The sequence below is a fragment of the Trachypithecus francoisi genome, unplaced genomic scaffold, assembly GCF_009764315.1.
Source record: "Trachypithecus francoisi isolate TF-2019V2 unplaced genomic scaffold, Tfra_2.0 Lachesis_group1, whole genome shotgun sequence".
NCBI lineage: Eukaryota > Metazoa > Chordata > Mammalia > Primates > Cercopithecidae > Trachypithecus > Trachypithecus francoisi.
This window is the reverse complement of record NW_022681454.1, coordinates 85,016,847-85,037,147: the sequence shown is the minus strand read 5'-3', so window position 1 is coordinate 85,037,147 and position 20,301 is coordinate 85,016,847. Positions and strand designations below refer to the sequence as shown.

The 20,301-nt window shown below is 33.6% G+C and overlaps 1 protein-coding gene across 4 annotated transcripts in view; it reads right to left on the bottom strand.

The window, feature by feature from the left end:
* GABRA2 (gamma-aminobutyric acid type A receptor subunit alpha2) overlaps nt 1-20,301 on the bottom strand; it is a 158,288-nt gene that overhangs the window by 7,350 nt on the left and 130,637 nt on the right. For 2 of the 4 annotated variants that reach the window (XM_033214771.1, XM_033214772.1), the window contains 2 exons: nt 13,258-13,460; nt 7,085-7,264 (listed from right to left, as the gene is read on the bottom strand). In XM_033214771.1, the coding sequence (XP_033070662.1) occupies nt 7,085-7,264; nt 13,258-13,460 (383 nt within the window). The remainder of the gene's footprint in view (nt 1-7,084; nt 7,265-13,257; nt 13,461-20,301) is intronic. The other 2 variants (XM_033214770.1, XM_033214773.1) reach the window with 1 other exon arrangement.

The following is a 20,301-nucleotide window of genomic DNA, read 5'->3' as shown; positions in this document are numbered from 1 at the left end:
CAATATAACTTTTCTCTTCTCATGAGCCAGTCAAGCATTTGTCAAATGAATAACTGAATAACTGAAATGTAGAAATATTTTAACAAGAGGAATGATAATCTACAATGAATGATCCCACATTTCTAGCTTCATAAAAGGATTCCCTCCCACCTCACGTCAAAGTCATACAGCAATGCTTTACTCAGAAAATGGGAAATCATAACCTTATGAAGATGGCAGTGCAACAAATCCTAGAAACATAGAAGAAGAATAAAATACAAAGTCTTGGTTTTTGCTTAGCTCATCCGGTTTCTCTCTATAATCTCTAGTTCCGTTATCACAAACTCTGGTCTGAGTCACTATTATCTCCTGCCTGGACCTTGTGTACTAGCTTGGCTTGATTTTGTCCAACCATTAGACATATTAAAGCCAAAGGGATCTTTTTGTAAGACATAAATCGGATCATTTAACTTCTATGCTTACTTCCCTTAAACACTATTTCATGGAACTTAGAATGGAAACAACATTTTTTACAATGGCTTCTTTCTTTTGTTCATTACCTACTGGTTCCCCTGAAATAACCTCAGTTTTCAAAATACTTTCTTGCTTTGGCGCCGTGCTTTTCACCATGATAGTTTCCCAGCACAGAAGACCTCAGTTTTGAAAACCTGGAATACCTTCTCCCCAACCCATTTTTCACATGACCACCAATTCTTACTCTTATTTTGGTCTTGGTTTAAATGCCATTTCCTTAGAAAGGACTTCCTTAAGGCTACCCTAACTAAACATAACTTTGCTCCCCATATATACTCATTCATAACACCCTAATTTGTTTCCATTATAACATTTTCCAAAATGTGTTATTTCTTAGTCATGTGATTATTCGATTGACATCTTGCTTTCTCTTTCAATGAAGGCTGGTGCTGCTTCTGTCTTGTTCACCTTTGTCATCTTAGCAATTAGCATGAAGCCTTTCACAAGTTAACCACATAATACGTCAGTGAAATAATATATAATTCATTTAATAAAATGAAAATATAAATAGTATTTTTCTGTTTCTTTACTAATGTAAATATATTGTTAGTTACTTAAATACAAAGTAAATTGAGACAGCAGTGACTTAGCCAAAATAGTGAGCAATGTGTAAAGCAACAGATATAGAGGACAAATTGGTCGACAATCATATTTTGACTCTTAGTTATTTTAATTAAGAGCTTTCAAAGTGTTCAAATAAGTTACAAAAGGAGCTCTGAAAGCCCAGGAGGTTCTAAAAACAGTCATGGATTACCCATCTTTCACTGGCCTGAGTTTCTCCCTCTCCTCTTTCCCCTACTGACATTCTTCCAGATCTGGCTTAGTTATGAAAGAAGGAAGGATGAGAGATCACCATTTGTAACTTTATAAAAGCTACAAAACACCTTTTCTTCAGTAATGATGCAATTATTTCCAGTGTTACAAATAGAGGATAATGTCCAAGTGAAAAACTGATAAGGAAAGTATGAGTAACACTATTTGAGCACTAGAATGTATTAGGTTGATTGCTAGCCAAGGTGACATCTCTGACAAACCTCACTACGGGATAGGAAGTTCCCTTATTAACCCCATGATATAAGTTCAAAAATGAAGGCTGGGTTTTTCTAAATATACAATCATGTCATCTGCAAACAGGGACAATTGGACTTCTTCTTTTCCTAACTGGATACCCTTGATTTCTTTCTCTTGCCTGATTGCCCTAGCCAGAACTTCCAACACTATGTTGAATAGGAGTGGTGAGAGAGGGCATCCCTGTCTTGTGCCAGTTTTCAAAGGGAATTTTTCCAGTTTTTGCCCATTCAGTATGATATTAGCTGTGGGTTTGTCGTAAATAGCTCTTATTATTTTGAGGTACGTTCCATCAATACCGAATTTATTGAGCGTTTTTAGCATAAAGGGCTGTTGAATTTTGTCAAAAGCCTTTTCTGCATCTATTGAGATAATCATGTGGTTCTTGTCTTTGGTTCTGTTTATATGCTGGATTACGTTTATTGATTTGCGAATGTTGAACCAGCCTTGCATCCCAGGGATGAAGCCATGCTCATGGATAGGAAGAATCAATATCGTGAAAATGGCCATACTGCCCAAGGTTATTTATAGATTCAATGCCATCCCCATCAAGCTACCAATGAGTTTCTTCACAGAATTGGAAAAAACTGCTTTAAAGTTCATATGGAACCAAAAAAGAGCCCGCATTGCCAAGACAATCCTAGGTCAAAAGGACAAAGCTGGAGGCGTCACGCTACCTGACTTCAAACTATACTACAAGGCTACAGTAACCAAAACAGCATGGTACTGGTACCACAACAGAGAAATAGACCAGTGGAACAGAACAGAGTCCTCAGAAATAATACCACACATCTACAGCCATCTGATCTTTGACAAACCTGACAAAAACAAGAAATGGGGAAAGGATTCCCTATTTAATAAATGGTGCTGGGAAAATTGGCTAGCCACAAGTAGAAAGCTGAAACTGGATCCTTTCCTTACCCCTTATACGAAAATTAATTCAAGATGGATTAGAGACTTAAATGTTAGACCTAATACCATAAAAACCCTAGAAGAAAATCTAGGTAGTACCATTCAGGACATAGGCATGGGCAAGGACTTCATGTCTAAAACACCAAAAGCAACGGCAGCAAAAGCCAAAATTGACAAATGGGATCTCATTAAACTAAAGAGCTTTTGCACAGCAAAAGAAACTACCATCAGAGTGAACAGGCAACCTACAGAATGGGAGAAAATTTTTGCAACCTACTCATCTGACAAAGGGCTAATATCCAGAATCTACAAAGAACTCAAACAAATATACAAGAAAAAAACAAACAACCCCATCAAAAAGTGGGGAAAGGATATGAACAGACATTTCTCAAAAGAAGACATCCATACAGCCAACAGACACATGAAAAAATGCTCGTCATCACTCGCCATCAGAGAAATGCAAATCAAAACCACAATGAGATACCATCTCACACCAGTTAGAATGGCAATCATTAAGAAGTCAGGAAACAATAGATGTTGGAGAGGATGTGGAGAAATAGGAACACTTTTACACTGTTGGTGGGATTGTAAACTAGTTCAACCATTATGGAAAACAGTATGGCGATTCCTCAAGGATCTAGAACTAGATGTACCATATGACCCAGCCATCCCACTACTGGGTATATACCCAAAGGATTATAAATTACTCTACTACAAAGACACATGCACACGTATGTTTATTGCGGCACTATTCACAATAGCAAAGACTTGGAATCAACCCAAATGTCCATCTGTGACAGACTGGATTAAGAAAATGTGGCACATATACACCATGGAATACTATGCAGCCATCAAAAAGGATGAGTTTGCGTCCTTTGTAGGGACATGGATGCAGCTGGAAACCATCATTCTTAGCAAACTATCACAAGAAGAGAAAACCAAACACCGCATGTTCTCACTCATAGGTGGGAACTGAACAATGAGATCACTTGGACTCGGGAAGGGGAACATCACACACTGGGGCCTATCATGGGGAGGGGGGAGGAGGGAGGGATTGCATTGGGGAGTTATACATGATATAAACGTTATGCACATGTACCCTAGAACTTAAAGTATAATAAAAAATAAAAAAAAAAAAAAATGAAGGCTGAAAAAGTTTTATGACTTGACTGGGTCTCTGCCTATTAAATGGCTGAAAAAGCACTCAAACTTAGATGTATCTGACTTCTAAACCTCTGCTTTTAAACACCATGCCATATGATTTTCTGTCTGAGTAAGCTTTTTGAGACATGGGAGTATGCTTTTTCCTAAAATAGTCTTGTTGAGGTTTATACCAACAGGTCAATCTTCAAAAAGGATTTTTCAACTTATAATGTATATAATATATAGTGTTTATATTATTATTTGAACCAAATTGAAACATCATTTAAAATGATATCAAGTTGCACATATAAAGAATCTGGGCCTTGAGAAATGTCCTTAATATTTTTCTTCAGCTTGTAACTTGACAAGAGGAAGATAATGATACTAAAAGTATATCAAACTGTTGTAATAAGCGAATGGATGAATGTATTATTCTAACCACATCGAGAAACACATATTCTCCTAGTGGACTGCAACTCATAACTATTACAAGCCAGACAGTGATTATTGGTATACAAGATGTAAAGGCAATATAATTTATTATGTGTTAGGTAGAGGAAGACAAATATTTTATTGAAGAACTCAAGGAAAGTTTGATGGAAGTAGGACATTTATGTTGGATGAGGAACTATGGTGTAGGATTTAGACATGCAGACAAAGAAACATAAGATATAAATGTCTTTTGTTGCAACAGCAGTCTCCAACTAGAAAACCTATACTTATTTTAACCAATATTTTCTTTCCCCCCACTTGAATACCCTTCAATTGCACATACATGCACAAGAAATACAGGTACAAAATCTTTGTAAAACTCTAGAGCAGAGGGACTAATCAATCTGAACAGATACTCTGACCAATCAGAAATGAGAAGCAGCACATACCAGCCAAGTATCAACCCTGCATATTTGTATGTTGGCATTTTTTGTTCCATGCTAACACTGTGGACTCTTTAATAAGCAGTGTTAAAACTTGTTCCAAGTTATGTTTGTAATTTTTACTGACAGCTATAAATAACAAAATTCACCTTATTTTCTCACTTGTTTAAAGTATGGCTTTAATCTCTGAATCAGCATAAACTTCAGAGTAGGGCTCAGAACCTAAAAAGGTAATGGTTTTGGTTCTCTTGTAACTTGGAAACTACCATTTTCAGGACCAACTAAGCAAAGTACAACAGCTATAAGTTCCATTTTTAGTTAAGAACCCGGTTATTGGCACCTGTAATTTCTTACCAATTCACTGAATGAAGGGCAGGGCATTCCTATGGTGCTTCATCTTCTGAATTCCTAGCCACAGCACAGCAAAGCTTTTCTGGCTCAGAATTTTACAAAGCCTTATTTTAAAGGGGAAAATAACTCCCCTCAGTCCATTTGAAAGTAATAACTGCAAATCTATAGTGAAGCAGATTGTTTCTCTTTATTTAAAATTAAAACCATGTTTATGGAGAAAAAAATACTGTTGAATTCATAGCTGACTTAGAATTCTAAGATCTTCTAAAGCAGGCTGAATCCTTGGGCCACATGACTGATTCTGCTTTATTTAATGTAACTTTTAGCTTACACTCAGAACCTGAAGAGAAATAATCCAATGAAAACCTTTGTGTTAATAATTAAAAACAGTACTCATTTTCATAAATGAATTTTTTATGCTCATGTTCCTATACAAAAATTTTTGTTTCTTTTGAGAACTAGAAAAGTTCTGATAGTTCTGACTGCCTAACTTCCTATTGTCTAATCTCATGCTGTATTTCTACTTTAAGGCACCAAGATAGGCCACTTCGTATCATTTTTGAGAATAAGGCCAGGTATAGCCAAAAGTATACACTGTGTTTCAGAAGTCCATTTTCAAAAAAGGTAATGTTACAAGTTGAGAATGGGATCAGTGGGAAGGAGGCTAGAGATCATGAAGGCAAACTGACACTATTTTCTATTAATTGTAAGTAATTCTCATGGCTTTTGAAATCTATGCATGAATGACTGATACAATATCTCTCCAGAATTCTTAACCATTTTCACTAGACTTCTCTACCTACATGTCCCACAGGTAATTAAAACAAAACAAAAAAAAGTCCAGAAATGCACTCAGCTTCCATCCACTCTCACTTCTTGCCGAAATCTGTACACTCACTTTTACCCCTAACCTGCTACTGGTGACAGAATTCAGCCAGAACTGATAATTAACTCCACATTGTCCCTTGGTTACCTCCTTGCTATCACCAGGCTAACACTGATTCAGCTCTGAGTCATATTGACCGAGATAACACTTTCTACTGCCTGCACTTCCTTGCCATTTCATGCCTTTCTGCAGGACCCTGGTGCTTGCCTCTACAATGAAACATGTATGTATCTTTTTCACTTTTGTTTTCGTTTCACTTCATTGCAAGCTCTTTGAAGTCACAGACTGTGTACTGCAGAGCTCCTAGCATAGTTCCTGGCTCAGAGCAGGTTCAGAAACATTTGCTTAATGATAAATAAGTGGCATGTAACTAAAATGCTTACTATGATAAAAAATGTATATATAACATATAAAGTATAACTTAAGATAATATGTTATATAGACTATAATAAATACTTTATTGGATCAATTGATACAGAATTCAAAAGCTTATTCTTCAATTCTATTATGTAAGTCTCCTGAATGTCTTCAATTTCACCATCTACAGATGTGTAAGACTGGGAAATAATAAAACAGGCTCAATTTTAAAAATCAAAGCTTGTAGAAGCTGTTTTATTTGTGATTTAGACCCATATCAGAAGGTGAAGATTTGATTTATAAACAAAACTATATATATAATATTATATATTATGTATTATCTGGGTGGGGGTAGAGTAAACTATGCTGTTATACAGTTTGTTGAATGTTCAGTTGTCAATGAAGTGGAATGAAAAAAATATAACCCACACAAGTTGATTTTCCATTTTAAAATGGCATTAAACAGGCTTAAGTATATTTTGAGTGTATCACTTTATTGCAGTCTTTGGATATATATTTAAAATATTAAGTCTGGAAAAATCCGGATTACAGAAATTAAAATGTCTTACACCATTGTATCAAAACAATCTTGACTTCCTATGAGTGGTAGAAAAAATAATTTGCTAGTAACTTCAGCCAATGTTCTAGCTAACATATAAACACCTATGAGTAAAGTGATCTGGCCTTTGAATGAAAATAACAATTACATAGTTTGGAGTCAGAAAGAATCTTAGGGACTGTTCCTTACAGTAAAGAAATGGGGCTCTCATTCAAACACTAAAAATAATAGGCTTTGGAGAAAAAAATCAGGTCTCCAAAGTATAAATCCATGCTTTTTCTACCATCTCATGTTGCCTTTTTACAGTTATTGCGGCTACTAGAAAGCCCATTACTTGTAAAATAACAACATGCTCATTGGTCAGATAATGCTATTGTTAACTGTCTACTAATCATCCTGACTGAGAAAAGTGATACTTACAGAAGATTCTCTGAAGGTTAAACAGTCCATCCACTTCTCTAAGTACTCTAAAGTCCTTTCTTGGAATAAACTGGGCCATGAGAAAGCTATATACTTGGAATATATTAGCTTAGCTCGTTGAAGAATTGCTTTCACTGAGTTGTATGTTAATATAATGCCTTCAGCTTTTATTGAAGGGGACTAAAAGAAACATCAATATGAAATCCATTATTGCGTTTATTGGGAAAAATTTGACATCACTTGCTACAGTACCCAGCTTCCCCTAATTAAAAAAAAAAAAAAAAAAAGCCAACATGATCTTTTTTTTCAAAAGGCAATTTCAGAGTAAGGAAAAGTTTTTCTCTGATAAAATTTATATATCCAAAGAAAAATAACTCTTCCCTCCCCCAAGGTGTCACTTTGGTCACCAAGAAGCTGAGAATTTGAAGTTTAACTACTATCGCTATTGACTGCAACTAATGTGCTAGCCCAAAGATGAATGTATTTGAGTCTATTTTCTTTCACCTTGATTTTCTAATTTTATTTCTATTTTATTCAATTATAATTTAAGTGAATGCATTCTTTTGATAAACTGCCTGAAATACTTTGGAACAAGGCAAGACGTTATGAATACAAATAAATAAATAAATACACTTGAAAATGGGATGTTTTCTATGAATTAAATAAAATGACTCAAAACAATAGCACATTCCATAACTGTTTGGATATTTTGTTCCTAGGTCTACGTTTTGAGTAATTTATTATCTAGTGTTTTCTATACTTTCCTTAGCCAGTTTGGACTCACTGACTCAGCTTTAGACTTGAAAGCAAAATCAAGGAATTAAAGTAAATACATTTTTTATCACCTCAACAAAATATGTACTAAATACTGTGCTAAGTAACAGCAGATACGATGATGAATAAGGCAAAACATTGTCCACTCAGACCTTGTAAACTAGTGCAAGAAACAGACTTATTTGCAATACAACTATAATGTAATGAGATGTTGTAAAAATAATTCATACCAAGTGGTGTCAAAACACAATTTGGGGAATGAGAGGAGTTAAATACATTAGTCTGAAAAGTATTCATATTATGTAAAATCAGATAGATCTTAACAAATAATAGGAGTTTGTCAGTTAGCAGAAGAAGAGGACGTATTATTGCAAGAGGGGTCAGGAGGTCTAATGTTATGGAGCTGTGCAGAGGCATGGATGTTTGGGGAAATGATGGTGGCTAGTAATGGTTAGAGAAATAATATGACTATGAAACTTAGATCTATCCTCAATCCTGGATTCACTACCTATTAGATGTGTGATTCTGACCAAGTAACTTTATTGACCAATTTTCATTTCTAAAATAGAAATATTCCAGACACATAGAAGTAAAAACACAATAAAAATCTTCCTTATTATTCATCATAAAAACAAACATAAGAGAAAACTATATACTTGGGCCATATTAGCTTAGCTCCTTGAATACCTGTCTTTAATAATTCATTAAAGAACTGAAGAGTTAGTTAAATGATCTGATTTTTTGATTTAGAATAACTCTGACAGTAATATAGAGATAGATAAGAAGAAGAAACGATTAAAAATATAAAGGAGTGACAAAAACTATAAAAAAGTATGAGATATGGTGAAAATATGGTCTAAGATATGTAAGGAAAATAATGGACAAGATTTATTGACTGACTAGATGTTGAGCGATACTTCCAAGTTGCTGGCTTATAAGATTAGGTTGTGGCATTAACTGAAGTACCAATTACTGATACCAGGTATGGGCAGTGGAAAGATATAAAATCAATTTTCTTGTATCCTTTCTAAAACATATATTGTTATATTCATGTTGAGATTGAGATTGAGATGCTATATTCAGGTAGAAATATTCCAGGAAGAGGTTAGATATACTATCTTGTAAGTTTAAAGGTATGGTGTATAGTTATTGATAATGACTTTGAATAGTGAAATGAAGGCAAGGGTTTTAAATTTTGATTGGGTAATACCTCTTTAAATCATACCATATTTACTGAGCACCTAACACATGTAATAGCCTGTACAAAATGCCAGAAAGAAGTGATGTATCAAACAAAAATGGTCATTTTCATAATCAGTGAAGGAGCTGAGACAGAAACATGCAATTACAAACTACAATAAAGGCTCTAATGCAAAAGAACAGAGTACTGTACACACTTATAATGGAGGCCTCATCATTTACAAGGGCAGGGGAGGGGAGGGCTCAGAAATTTCCTGAGGAATTGATATTTGTGCTGAGGATGGCAAATGGGGGGACAGTATGCTTAGTGTTGCAGATATTCATGAAAGCATTGTCAGTAAAACCCTTAAAGTGAGAATCACACAGTGAATACTGAAAACAAAAACAGCATTAAAGAAAGCAGAATTAACTGTCTTTAGGGATAAACAAGAACGGATGCCAAGGAAGCTGGGTCCACTCTGAACCCTGGCAGAGAATCAAAAAACAGAAAATGAACAGTGGCAGCTGCCAGGATGTGAGGGAGGAAAGCTGATCCTATGAAGTTTGATTTAAGAAGGAAAAGAAGAGAAAAAGTTTCTGTGCTGGGCCTGAAGAACGATTCTGGAGCATAACAGTAAAAAACAAATTAATGGGGATTCCTTGAGAAAAATAGGAAAATTATTTTCAGATCTTAAAGTATGGAGGTTATTAGTGCTCTTCAGCTACAAGATAGTAAATGAAAAGGAAATTAGATTATAGTTGGTCGAGAATTAAGTTGAAAGTGATAACATTGCAAGCAAAGCTTTAAAAAAGTTTGAATATAGAAAACAGGTGAGAAACTGAGGATGTGGGAAGAAAGTGGCATAGGATTGGAAAAAGTTTTCATCTTGGTAAATTAAGCATATTAAGCATCTTCATAAGCTGAAAGAAAGGAGGCAGTTGAAAATAATAAGATGGCTTTGAAGACATAAAATAAGAAAACAATAACTAATGGAACAGGTTTGAGAAAGCAAGAATGAAAGAGATCAAATTAAGAGCTGAGTGAAAGAATTTGTATTGAGCAAAAGGAGAAAAGGAAAAACATCGGATATGAAAAAGGGTTCCATAAGAGCATAAATAGACACCTTTATATATGGAAAGGCATAACAATTTGGAGTTTGATAATCTGATCCAGCACTGTATTTTTCTACTGATAAGGTTTTCTTGCCTAATTTCACAACTGAGGCTAAAAGTAGTATAAAGTCCTGCCCAAGCCTACAGAGCAAGGTAACTTTGCCTTTTAATATAGAGCTCAAACGTAGCTTGAATATTACTGAGAGTGTTTATTTATTTATAAAACCTAAATTTATTGCGGCACTATTCACAATAGCAAAGACTTGGAATCAACCCAAATGTCCATCTGTGACAGTCTGGATTAAGAAAATGTGGCACATATACACCATGGAATACTATGCAGCCATCAAAAAGGATGAGTTTGCGTCCTTTGTAGGGACATGGATGCAGCTGGAAACCATCATTCTTAGCAAACTATCACAAGAAGAGAAAACCAAACACCGCATGTTCTCACTCATAGGTGGGAACTGAACAATGAGATCACTTGGACTCGGGAAGGGGAACATCACACACTGGGGCCTATCATGGGGAGGGGGGAGGAGGGAGGGATTGCTTTGGGGAGTTATACATGATATAAACGTTATGCACATGTACCCTAGAACTTAAAGTATAATAAAAAATAAAAAATAAAAAATAAAAAATAAAAAAAAATAAAAAAAATAAAAAAAAAATAAAACCTAAATTTAAGTATCAGTGCACATTCTACATGTAATATGTTGAGTGTGCCATCACATGTAAACAGGTTAAAGATATATGTCTTTTTCTTAAAACATACAATATCAATATGTAGCTGAATCATTATTCTTATGGGGGAAATTGATATTTGGTATTTTATGAATTTTCAAAGAACTTTTCATTTGCTCATTGGGTTGACAGATAACCGCATTTGCTCATGTTTACTAATGTCACACAAAAAAGGACTTCCATAAGCCTGGTTAGTCAGAAAGGGCACTACAAACAGCCTGTGCACAAAATCTCTGTATTTAAAGAAAATTATAATTTTCTATTTAAAAATTAAGTCTAAGGAATATTAAGGTAAAAGCAGATAAGCTACTTTAGGGCACTCTTCTGGATTTCCTTTTAGTTTTAATGACATTTTAGTTCTTAGTCCGAAGGTAGGTTTATGAAACAACTCTCAAACTCATCTGAATCATGAAATTGGAGAGAAAACCCACTGATAAATTCATTATATATATATATATATTTTTTTTTTTTTTTTTTTTTACAAAACTTTCCATGAAGGCAAAGAAGTCCTCCCACTGGTATTACATAGTCAGATTTAAGATCACAAACTCATTCATTCTTTTATACAATAAATATTTATGAAATGCCTGGTAAGGACCAGACACTGTGCTGGGCACTCTAGCTATGGAAAAGGAAACAAGAACAAGCAATGCCTGATATATTGTTTTCTTGAAGTCAACCACAAGAACTAAAATAACATAAACAATGTTAATTCTTTTCCTGAAAATTAGGTTGGAATCTCAGTGATTTTGACATAGATTTATCCTGGCTATGTGTAATTTGGCATATGAGTAGACTTAAATCCACTATTCACACGGAGTAAGCTATTGCTTTTACAAGGCATTATCAATTATTTGTTTTTCACATTTAGAGGTACTTCTGCTTTCCAAGGTAAAGAGTTGAGAAGGCATATCATTTCATAATGTCAATTTGGTACTCTCTAATATTAAAATAATATATCAATAAATTTACATATGGGAATTCATGGCACAAAACATTTGTCTTTTGCGACATATTAACAAAGGTCTAATATTTTATCTCCAAAAAATTAGTATGAAAGTGCATATGTAACCAATATACCTTAAAAAATAATTGCATAGATACCATGAAAAAGCAGTAAACCATATGGGCAATGAAAACATAAATCAATACTAAAATGTAATGGAAATGCTGAAACAGCCCAGAAGTTAAGTATGCAAAATTGACCAGATTCCTTTTAATATTTATTTGTTGGCTCTGTTAGTACGGAAAATACAACTTATAAAATGAAATAAACCATCAGCCTTATTAAAATTTCTATGGCTTAGAAAATTAAGGAAAAAGACCAAGACTTTTAAACTATAATAGTTACTGCTTATATATTTTAACTGTAATATTGTCATAGAAATGAAAAAATATATTCAAATAACTGGAAAAGAAATCAAATCTGCAAGTAGGTTAATCCAAATTTAATAAAAGAAGCATTTAGGTTGATACAATGTTAAAGAAATTCTCTGAATACAACATTTTACCATTATTAAGAATATAGATGATTATGATACATTCTAAGCCTCCTGTTAAGGCAGATACATAATCTACAGAGTATGAAAGGAAACAGCTGTTATATCAATGCACAAATCTCTAATTAGATTCAGTACTTGAAAACTGAATATGGACAGCAATAATCTCAAAAGAAGTTAATCTTAAAAACAAATAACTTTTCCCCTTTAGACCATATGAGGAATTTAAAATTCCTAGGCATTTCAGTACTGACATATTTATTCCATACAACATGGGAAAAATTTTTTTTTAAAATGATACATGGGCTTTTACAATCAATCAACAGAGATTGGAAGAGGTGAAGAGGACTCAATTCATAGAGCCTGGAATTCTATAATAAGTAAAACTAATGTCCATTTTCTTTTTCCAATCTCTTTATAATAATCCAGTGTGGTGTTAAAACCACGAACTTCACAGTCAGACAGGTATATCGGGGTTCAAGTATATTTACTAACAATTTGTGTAAGCTTGGGCAAGTAAATAGCTTTACTGTTTCAGACTCTTCATGAGTAAAAATGAGAATAAGAAGGCAGTCTAGTCATAAAGATGCTATAAAGATTATGTGAGAGAGCATAGGTAAAACACTTAGCACAGTGCCTGACACATACAGCTCAACAGATGCTATGGAGTGGTTTTAATGGAAGTATTACTACTACAAGTGCTCCTAAAGGATTTCAGGCGAGAACACTTTACAAGAAATTGATGTGATTTAAATTCATATATATATGGATATCTTTAATGCCAATTTTTAGAAACATATCTGTTACAAGCTGAATTCATTAGGGTATTTTCTTAATAATGATAACACGGAAGCTCTCACTTACCTTGTCATTTACTACACTCTTCCCATCCCAAGCCCATCCTCTTTTGGTGAAGTAATTAACAGTTGCAAATTCAATTAGGGCAGAGAACACAAATGCATAACAAACAGCAATAAACCAGTCCATGGCAGTCGCATAAGCCACTTTGGGGAGAGAATTCCGAGCACTGATGCTTAGAGTTGTCATTGTTAGGACAGTTGTTACTCCTGCAAACGAAAAGATAGGAACCAAAAACATCAATAGTTACTGGCAGGACAGCACGGAAGTAGCTTTTCTTTCTGCCCCCATCGCCCAAAGCTTTTGCTACTCTTATCCACTAAAAAATAATAAATAAATGAATAAATGCTAGAATACAGTGTAAAGTTAATTATCTGAAATAGGTATGATATTTCTTCATGTAATGACTCTCAAAATATTTTCGGTTTCCATTTTTGTTCTGTATAAAAATCACTTTTCCTCTTCCTAAGTACTATTGAAGTTAAAAAGACTGGGAATACTGAAGTAGCATTACCTACAAGGAAAAGCAGGCACTTTAAATGGGCCCATTGCCAATTAATATATATTTTTTAAATCTTATAAAACCCTCACATTAATTTGTTCATCATTTATTTTAATCACGTTAAGCAATGGACCATTAACCCACAGAAGTAATCATGAAGGAACAGTGATTTAAAAATACTTCAAGAGGCTCAGCGCGGTGGCTCACGCCTGTAATTCCAGCACTTTGAGAGGCTGAGGTGGGTGGGTCAGAAGGTCAGGAGTTCAAGACCAGCCTGGCCAAGATGGTGAAACCCCATCTCTTTTAAAAATACAAAAATTAGCCTGGCATGGTGGCGGGTGTCTGTAATCCCATCTACTCTGGAGGCTGAGGTAGGGAGTTGCTTAAACCGGCAGAGGTTGTAGTGAGCTGAGATCACACCACTGCACTCCAGCCTGGTTGACAGAGCAAAACTTCGTCTCCAAAAAAAAAAAAAAAAAAAAAGAGAGACAGAGAGAGAGAGAAACAGAAAGAGAAAGAAAAAAGAAAGAAAGAAAGACAGAGGAAGGAAGGAAGGAAGGAAGGAAGGAAGGAAGGAAGGAAGGAAGGAAGGAAGGAAGAAACTTCAAGCCTGGCTATTTCAGTATTAAATCAATAATTCTGGATTGCTCAGCATTATAAGGACATAATTTTCTTTTGCAACATAACTTAGAATCCATAAAATATAAACCAAACCACTAAAAACAAAAACTCATAAAATATAATTAATTATTTTGTAATTTTCTTGGTTTTAAAATAATATATTTCCTTTCCTTTTAACATATAGCTTTTCTGACAGTGGTAAGGGAAGTCACAATTGATAAGAGAAAATAAGGCAATAATTCAGGAGGTAAATTGCATTATAAGTCCTCAGAATGTCCACTACAATAACCTGTTTTTTCAGGGATCCAATATAAGTTTAATTATGTGCACTGGAGGTACATTAAATTAAAAGAAAATAAGAAAATGTTAAAGAAATGTTCATTCATATTTGAAGGTTCTTTGTATTTTATTTTCCTTTAGGATAAAGCAGTATTTTCATTCATTTACAATACAGTTAGCAATTTAAAATAGCAATAATTCCAGTAAAGCATGAGTAAATGCATCTAGAAATACCCTATGATTGTAACAGTAAGAATGAAAGAAAAAAGGAACTTTATTTCACCAGCTGCTGAGTTATTAAAAACCACATTTACAGAAACATATTATGTTTGCACACGCTAAATTGTGAAAGGTTTTGATGAATACGTTGCTTTCCTTTGAGACTTTCATACAAAAGAATAGAATATAAGACAGATACACATGTATATACATACATATATACATATGTACATGTATATGTACATATATGTATATACGCTTAATATAGGAAATGAAAATAACAAATCAGCAGCAATAGTAAAGGTAATACAAAAAAAGTTGCTTTTTAAAAGCAATATTATCAAAATGTTAGTAAAATTTTTAAAAATTGATACTCTCCTGATATTGTGGAAGATATAGGGCATTACAAATTTGTGTCATACCTAAGAAACTGTCGTCTAATGCAAGGTCATGAAGAATTAGCCCTCTATTTCTTATCAGTTTTAGAGTTTTAGGTCTTACCAGTGAGTCTTTGCTCCATTTTCAGTTCATTTTTGTGTGTGGTGTAAGGTAGATGTCCAAATTCATTCTTTTGCACGTAGATAGCCCGTTGTCCCAGCACCATGTGTGAAAAAAGACCTTTGTTTCCCCATTAAATTATCTTGGACACTTTGTTGAGAATCAATTGACCATAGATATGTGGGATATCTCTGTACTCCAAATGTTATACCATTGATCTACATATATATCCTTAGTCAAGTTTTACACCGTTTTGATGACTCTAACTTTTGAAATCGAGAAGCTTGAGTCCCTTCTTATTCCTATTCATCAGTCTTAGTTTTCTTCAAGATTGTTTTGGCTATTCAGGATCCCTCACATTTCTGTATGTTGTTACCATCATTTTGTTCAGTTTTGTAAAAAGGTCATTGGAATTTTAATAGATATTTAATTGAATCTGCACATGATATTTTGGTAGTAATGTCATTTTAATGATATTAAGTCTTTCAGTCTTTGAACACAGGATATATTTCCACTAGATCATTCTTTCTCTCTCTCTCTCTCTCTCTCTCCTGTCTCTCTCTGTCTCTCTCTATTTCTCTGTAATAAACATTTCCATTTATTTAGGGCTTCTTTAATTTCATACAGCAACATTCTATAGTTTTCGATATATAAGTCTTTCATCTTCTTGGTTAAATTTATTTGTAGATATTGTATTTGTTTGGATGCTAATGTAAATGGAATGGCTTTCTTAACTTTCTGTTCAGACTGTTCATTGCTTATGTACAAAAACACAACTGACTTTTTGTATGTTGATTTTGTACCCTGCACCTTTGCTGAATTTAATAGCTGTGACAATTTTGACGTGGTTCGTTAAGGGTCTTCTATAAATAAGATCATGCAGACAAGAGAGAGTTTTACTTCTTCCTTTCCAATCTGTGTATTTTATTTGTTTTTCTTGCCTAATTGCCCTAGCTAGAACGTGTAGTATAAAGTTGAATAGAATTGGTGACAGCAGATATCTGTGTCTTATTTCTGATGTTAGGGAGAAACTTTAATCCTTCACCTACAGGTATGATTGTTTGCATTTTTATTTTTTTATTTTCCATAAATATGTTATATTATATTGATTTGATTTTTGTATGCTGGCCTAACCTTGCATTTCTGGGATAAATCCCACTTTGTCATGCTATGTAATCCTTTTAAAATACGGCTGATTTTAGTTTGCTAGTATTTTATTGAGGGCATCTGCATCTATATTTAAAAGGAATATGGATCTGTAGGCTTTTAATTGTGATTTCTTTCTCTAGTTTGGTATCTTGGTAATACAGCCTTATAAAATGAGTCAGGAAATGGTTCCTTCTCATGTATTTTCTGGAATATTTTGAGAAAATTTGTTGTTAATTCTTTACATGTTTGGGAGAATTCACCAGTGAAGCCATTTGACCTTGAGGTTTTCTCAATTGGAATATTTAGTTTGCTAAATTCATAGTTTTATTTGTCATAGGTTTATTCAGAATCTTGAGTTAATTTTAGTCATGTGTCATTGCTAGGAATTGTTATAGTTAATATAGATTGTCTAAATTTTTGGCATACAATTGTTACCAGAATTTATATATAGATATAGATATAGATGCAGATATATATATATATATATATATAGAGAGAGAGAGAGAGAGAGAGAGAGAGAGAGAGAGAGAGAGAGACAGAGAGAGAGAGAGAGAGAGAGAGAGAGAGAGAGAGAGAGAGAGAGATTGAGTCAGTCTTGCTTGACATTTCACCCAGGCTGAAATGCAGTAATGTGATCTTAGCTCACTGAAACCTACACCTCCTGGGTTCAAACGATTCTTGTGCCTCAGCGTCCTGAATAGCTGGGATTACAGGAGCATGTCACCATGCCCAGTTAATTTTCATATTTTTAGTAGAGACGGGTTTTGTCATGTTGGCCTGGCTGGTCTCAAAATCCTGGCCTCAAGTGAGTGATCCACCCGCCTCGGCCTCCCAAAGTGCTGTGATTACAGGCATGAGTCACTGTGCCTTGCCACATATATATGTTATATAAATTTCTTTTTCTCTATGGTCAGAAGTGATGTCCTTTCTTCTTGCTTAATTTTAGTAATTTGATTTTTGTCTCTTTTTTTCTTGGTCATTGTAGCTAAAAGTAACTCAGTGTTATCGATCTGTTCAAAAACCAACTTATGGTTATGTGGTAATTGTTTCTATTTGTTATTTCTGTTCTCTCTACAATTTATCTCTACTCTAACATTTATTTTTCTTCCCCTTGCTTTGGGTTTCGCTTTTCTACCATTCAAGGAAGATGGTTAAGTTATTGATTTGAGAATTTTTTTTTTCTCTTTGTAACATAAGTGGTTAGATATACAAATTTCTCTCTAAGAACAAGCTTTTGTCATTTTCCATAACATACGTTATTTTTTGTTTCCATTCAATCTTAAAATATTTTCTAAAACCTCTTGTGATTTCTTCTTTGATTTCATGGTTATTTAGAAATGTCTTGTTTAATGTTTACATACTATAAATTTCCCAAATTTACTTTTTTATTGATTTCTAATTCTATTCTATTGTAGTGTCAGAACATACTTTGTAATAATTCAATCTTTGAATTTCTTGAGACTTGTTTAATGGTCTAATGCATTATCTTCCTAGAGAATGCTTCATGCCCACTTGAGAAATATGTGCATTCTGCTTTTTTATGACCAGAGTACGTTAGGTGTAGTTGGTGTATTCTCTATTCAAGTCTTCTATATTTTGCTGATATTCTGTCTAGTTGTATTTATTTTTAATATTTTAAATATGTTATTTTCATATTAAACTTTTAATATTTTAAATATTTTATTTTAATAAAATATTAAATTTTTTATTTAATTATTAATACTTAAAATAAATATAAAATAAATGTATAAATTTAAATATAAATAAATATAAAACACTTTTTTATTTAATGTTTAATATTTTATCTTAGTTTTGATGAATAATTCTAGGTTGAATATTTTTATTTTCAAATATCTTCCCATGGCCTCTGGTCTCCATGGTTTTTGATTATTTGTTAGGTGCTAATCATATTTAGAATCCCTTTTATATGAGGTGTTACTTTGCTTGTAACATTTGCTTGTTTCAAGGTTCTCTATTGGCCTTTGGCATTCCAAAGTTTCATTATGATATATCCAGTTATGATGTCTTCGAATTTCCTTTATTTCTAGTTCATTGAGCTTCTTGGATGTGTTGATAGAAGGTTTTCATCAAGTTTGAAAGGTTGTAGCCATCACGTCTTCAAATTTTTTTTTTTTTTTTGAAGTGGCGTCTCAGTCTGTCATCCAGGCTAGAGGTCAGTGACATGGTCTTGTCTCACTGCAACCTTTGCCTCCCAGGTTCAAGCAATTCTCCTGCCTCAGCCTCCTGAGTAGTTGGGATTACAGGCATGCTCCACCACATACAGCTAATTTATTTTTATTTTTGGTAGAGACAGTGCTTCACCATGTTGTTCAGGCTGGTCTTGAACTCCTGACCTCAGATGATCCACCTGCCTTGGCCTCCCAAAGTGCTGGAATTACAGGTGTGAGCCACCATGCATGGCACAAATATTCTTTTTTTACCTTCTTTCTCTACTCTTGTTCTGTGACTACAAAAGATTCATGTGTTGATATGCTTGATGACATACAACAGGTCTTACAGACTTTGATTAATTTTCCTCATTCTTTTCTCTTTCTGTTCCTCGTATTCAACAATCTTAATTGACTTATCATTGAGGTAACTGATTTTTCTTTTTGGACTGTTTGAATCTGCTGGTAAGCCTCTCTAGTGAATTTTTTATTTCAGTTATGATAATTTGAACTACAGAATTTCTAATTGTTTCAATTTTAAATAATTTATATTATTTTATTGATAAAGTGTTTGAAATATCATTATTATACTTTCCTTTAGTTCTTTGGACATGGTCTTCTTTAGCTGTTTTATCATAGTTAGCATAGTTAAAGACTTTGTGTGGTTAGTAAAATGTCTGAGCTTCCTCAGGTAGAATTTCTAACGAATTTTTTTTTCCTGAAAATGGGTTATAGTTTCTCTTTACTTTGTATGTCTCATATTCTTTTTTGAAAATTGGACATTAGGAATATAGTAATGTGGCAAATCTGGAAATCAGACTCTGACCCTTCTCTCGGGTTTGTTGTTATTGTTGACAAACTTATTGTTTGTTTATTAGCTTTTCTTAACTAATTCTATGAAGTCTGTGTTCTTTTTACTTAGGGACTACCAAAGACTCTGTTTTAATAGCTTAGTGGGTCATCTAATGGGTAGACAGAATATGTAATTGTTAGCTATTTTTATTCTTCCTACTTTTGTTATAACAGATTGACAATCCCTCAGGCAAAAATCTCAGATTTAATATTCTCCAAAATCTGAAATGTTTCAAGTGCCAAGATGACATTGTAGATTTCAGATTTTTCAGATTATGGATGCTGAACTAGTGTGTATTCTACAAATGTTCCAAAATCCAAGAATATCCAAAAGACTTCTGGTCCCAAACATTTTGGATAAGGAATAGTCAACCTGTACTGCCATTCTGAAAAAATGTACCTTGCTGATTTGACAGAAAACAACAACAACAACAATAACAAAACCCTAGAGCTACATGAAACTCTAAAACTACTAGAATAAAAGATAGAGAAAAAGGCATATGACATTAGTTTGGGTAATGATTTTTTAGGTTTGACTGTGAAAACATAGGCAACAAAAACAAAGATAAACGAGTAAGATTACATCAAGATTAAGAGTTTCCATATATTAAACAAAATTAACAGAATGATAAAAATCTGGGATTGGTAGAAAACATTTGCGAGCCACAAATCTGAAAAGTGCTTATTTTACAAGGTATATAAAAAACTCAAACACCTCTATAGAAATAAAATAAGTAATCAAATTGAGAAACAGGCAAGGGA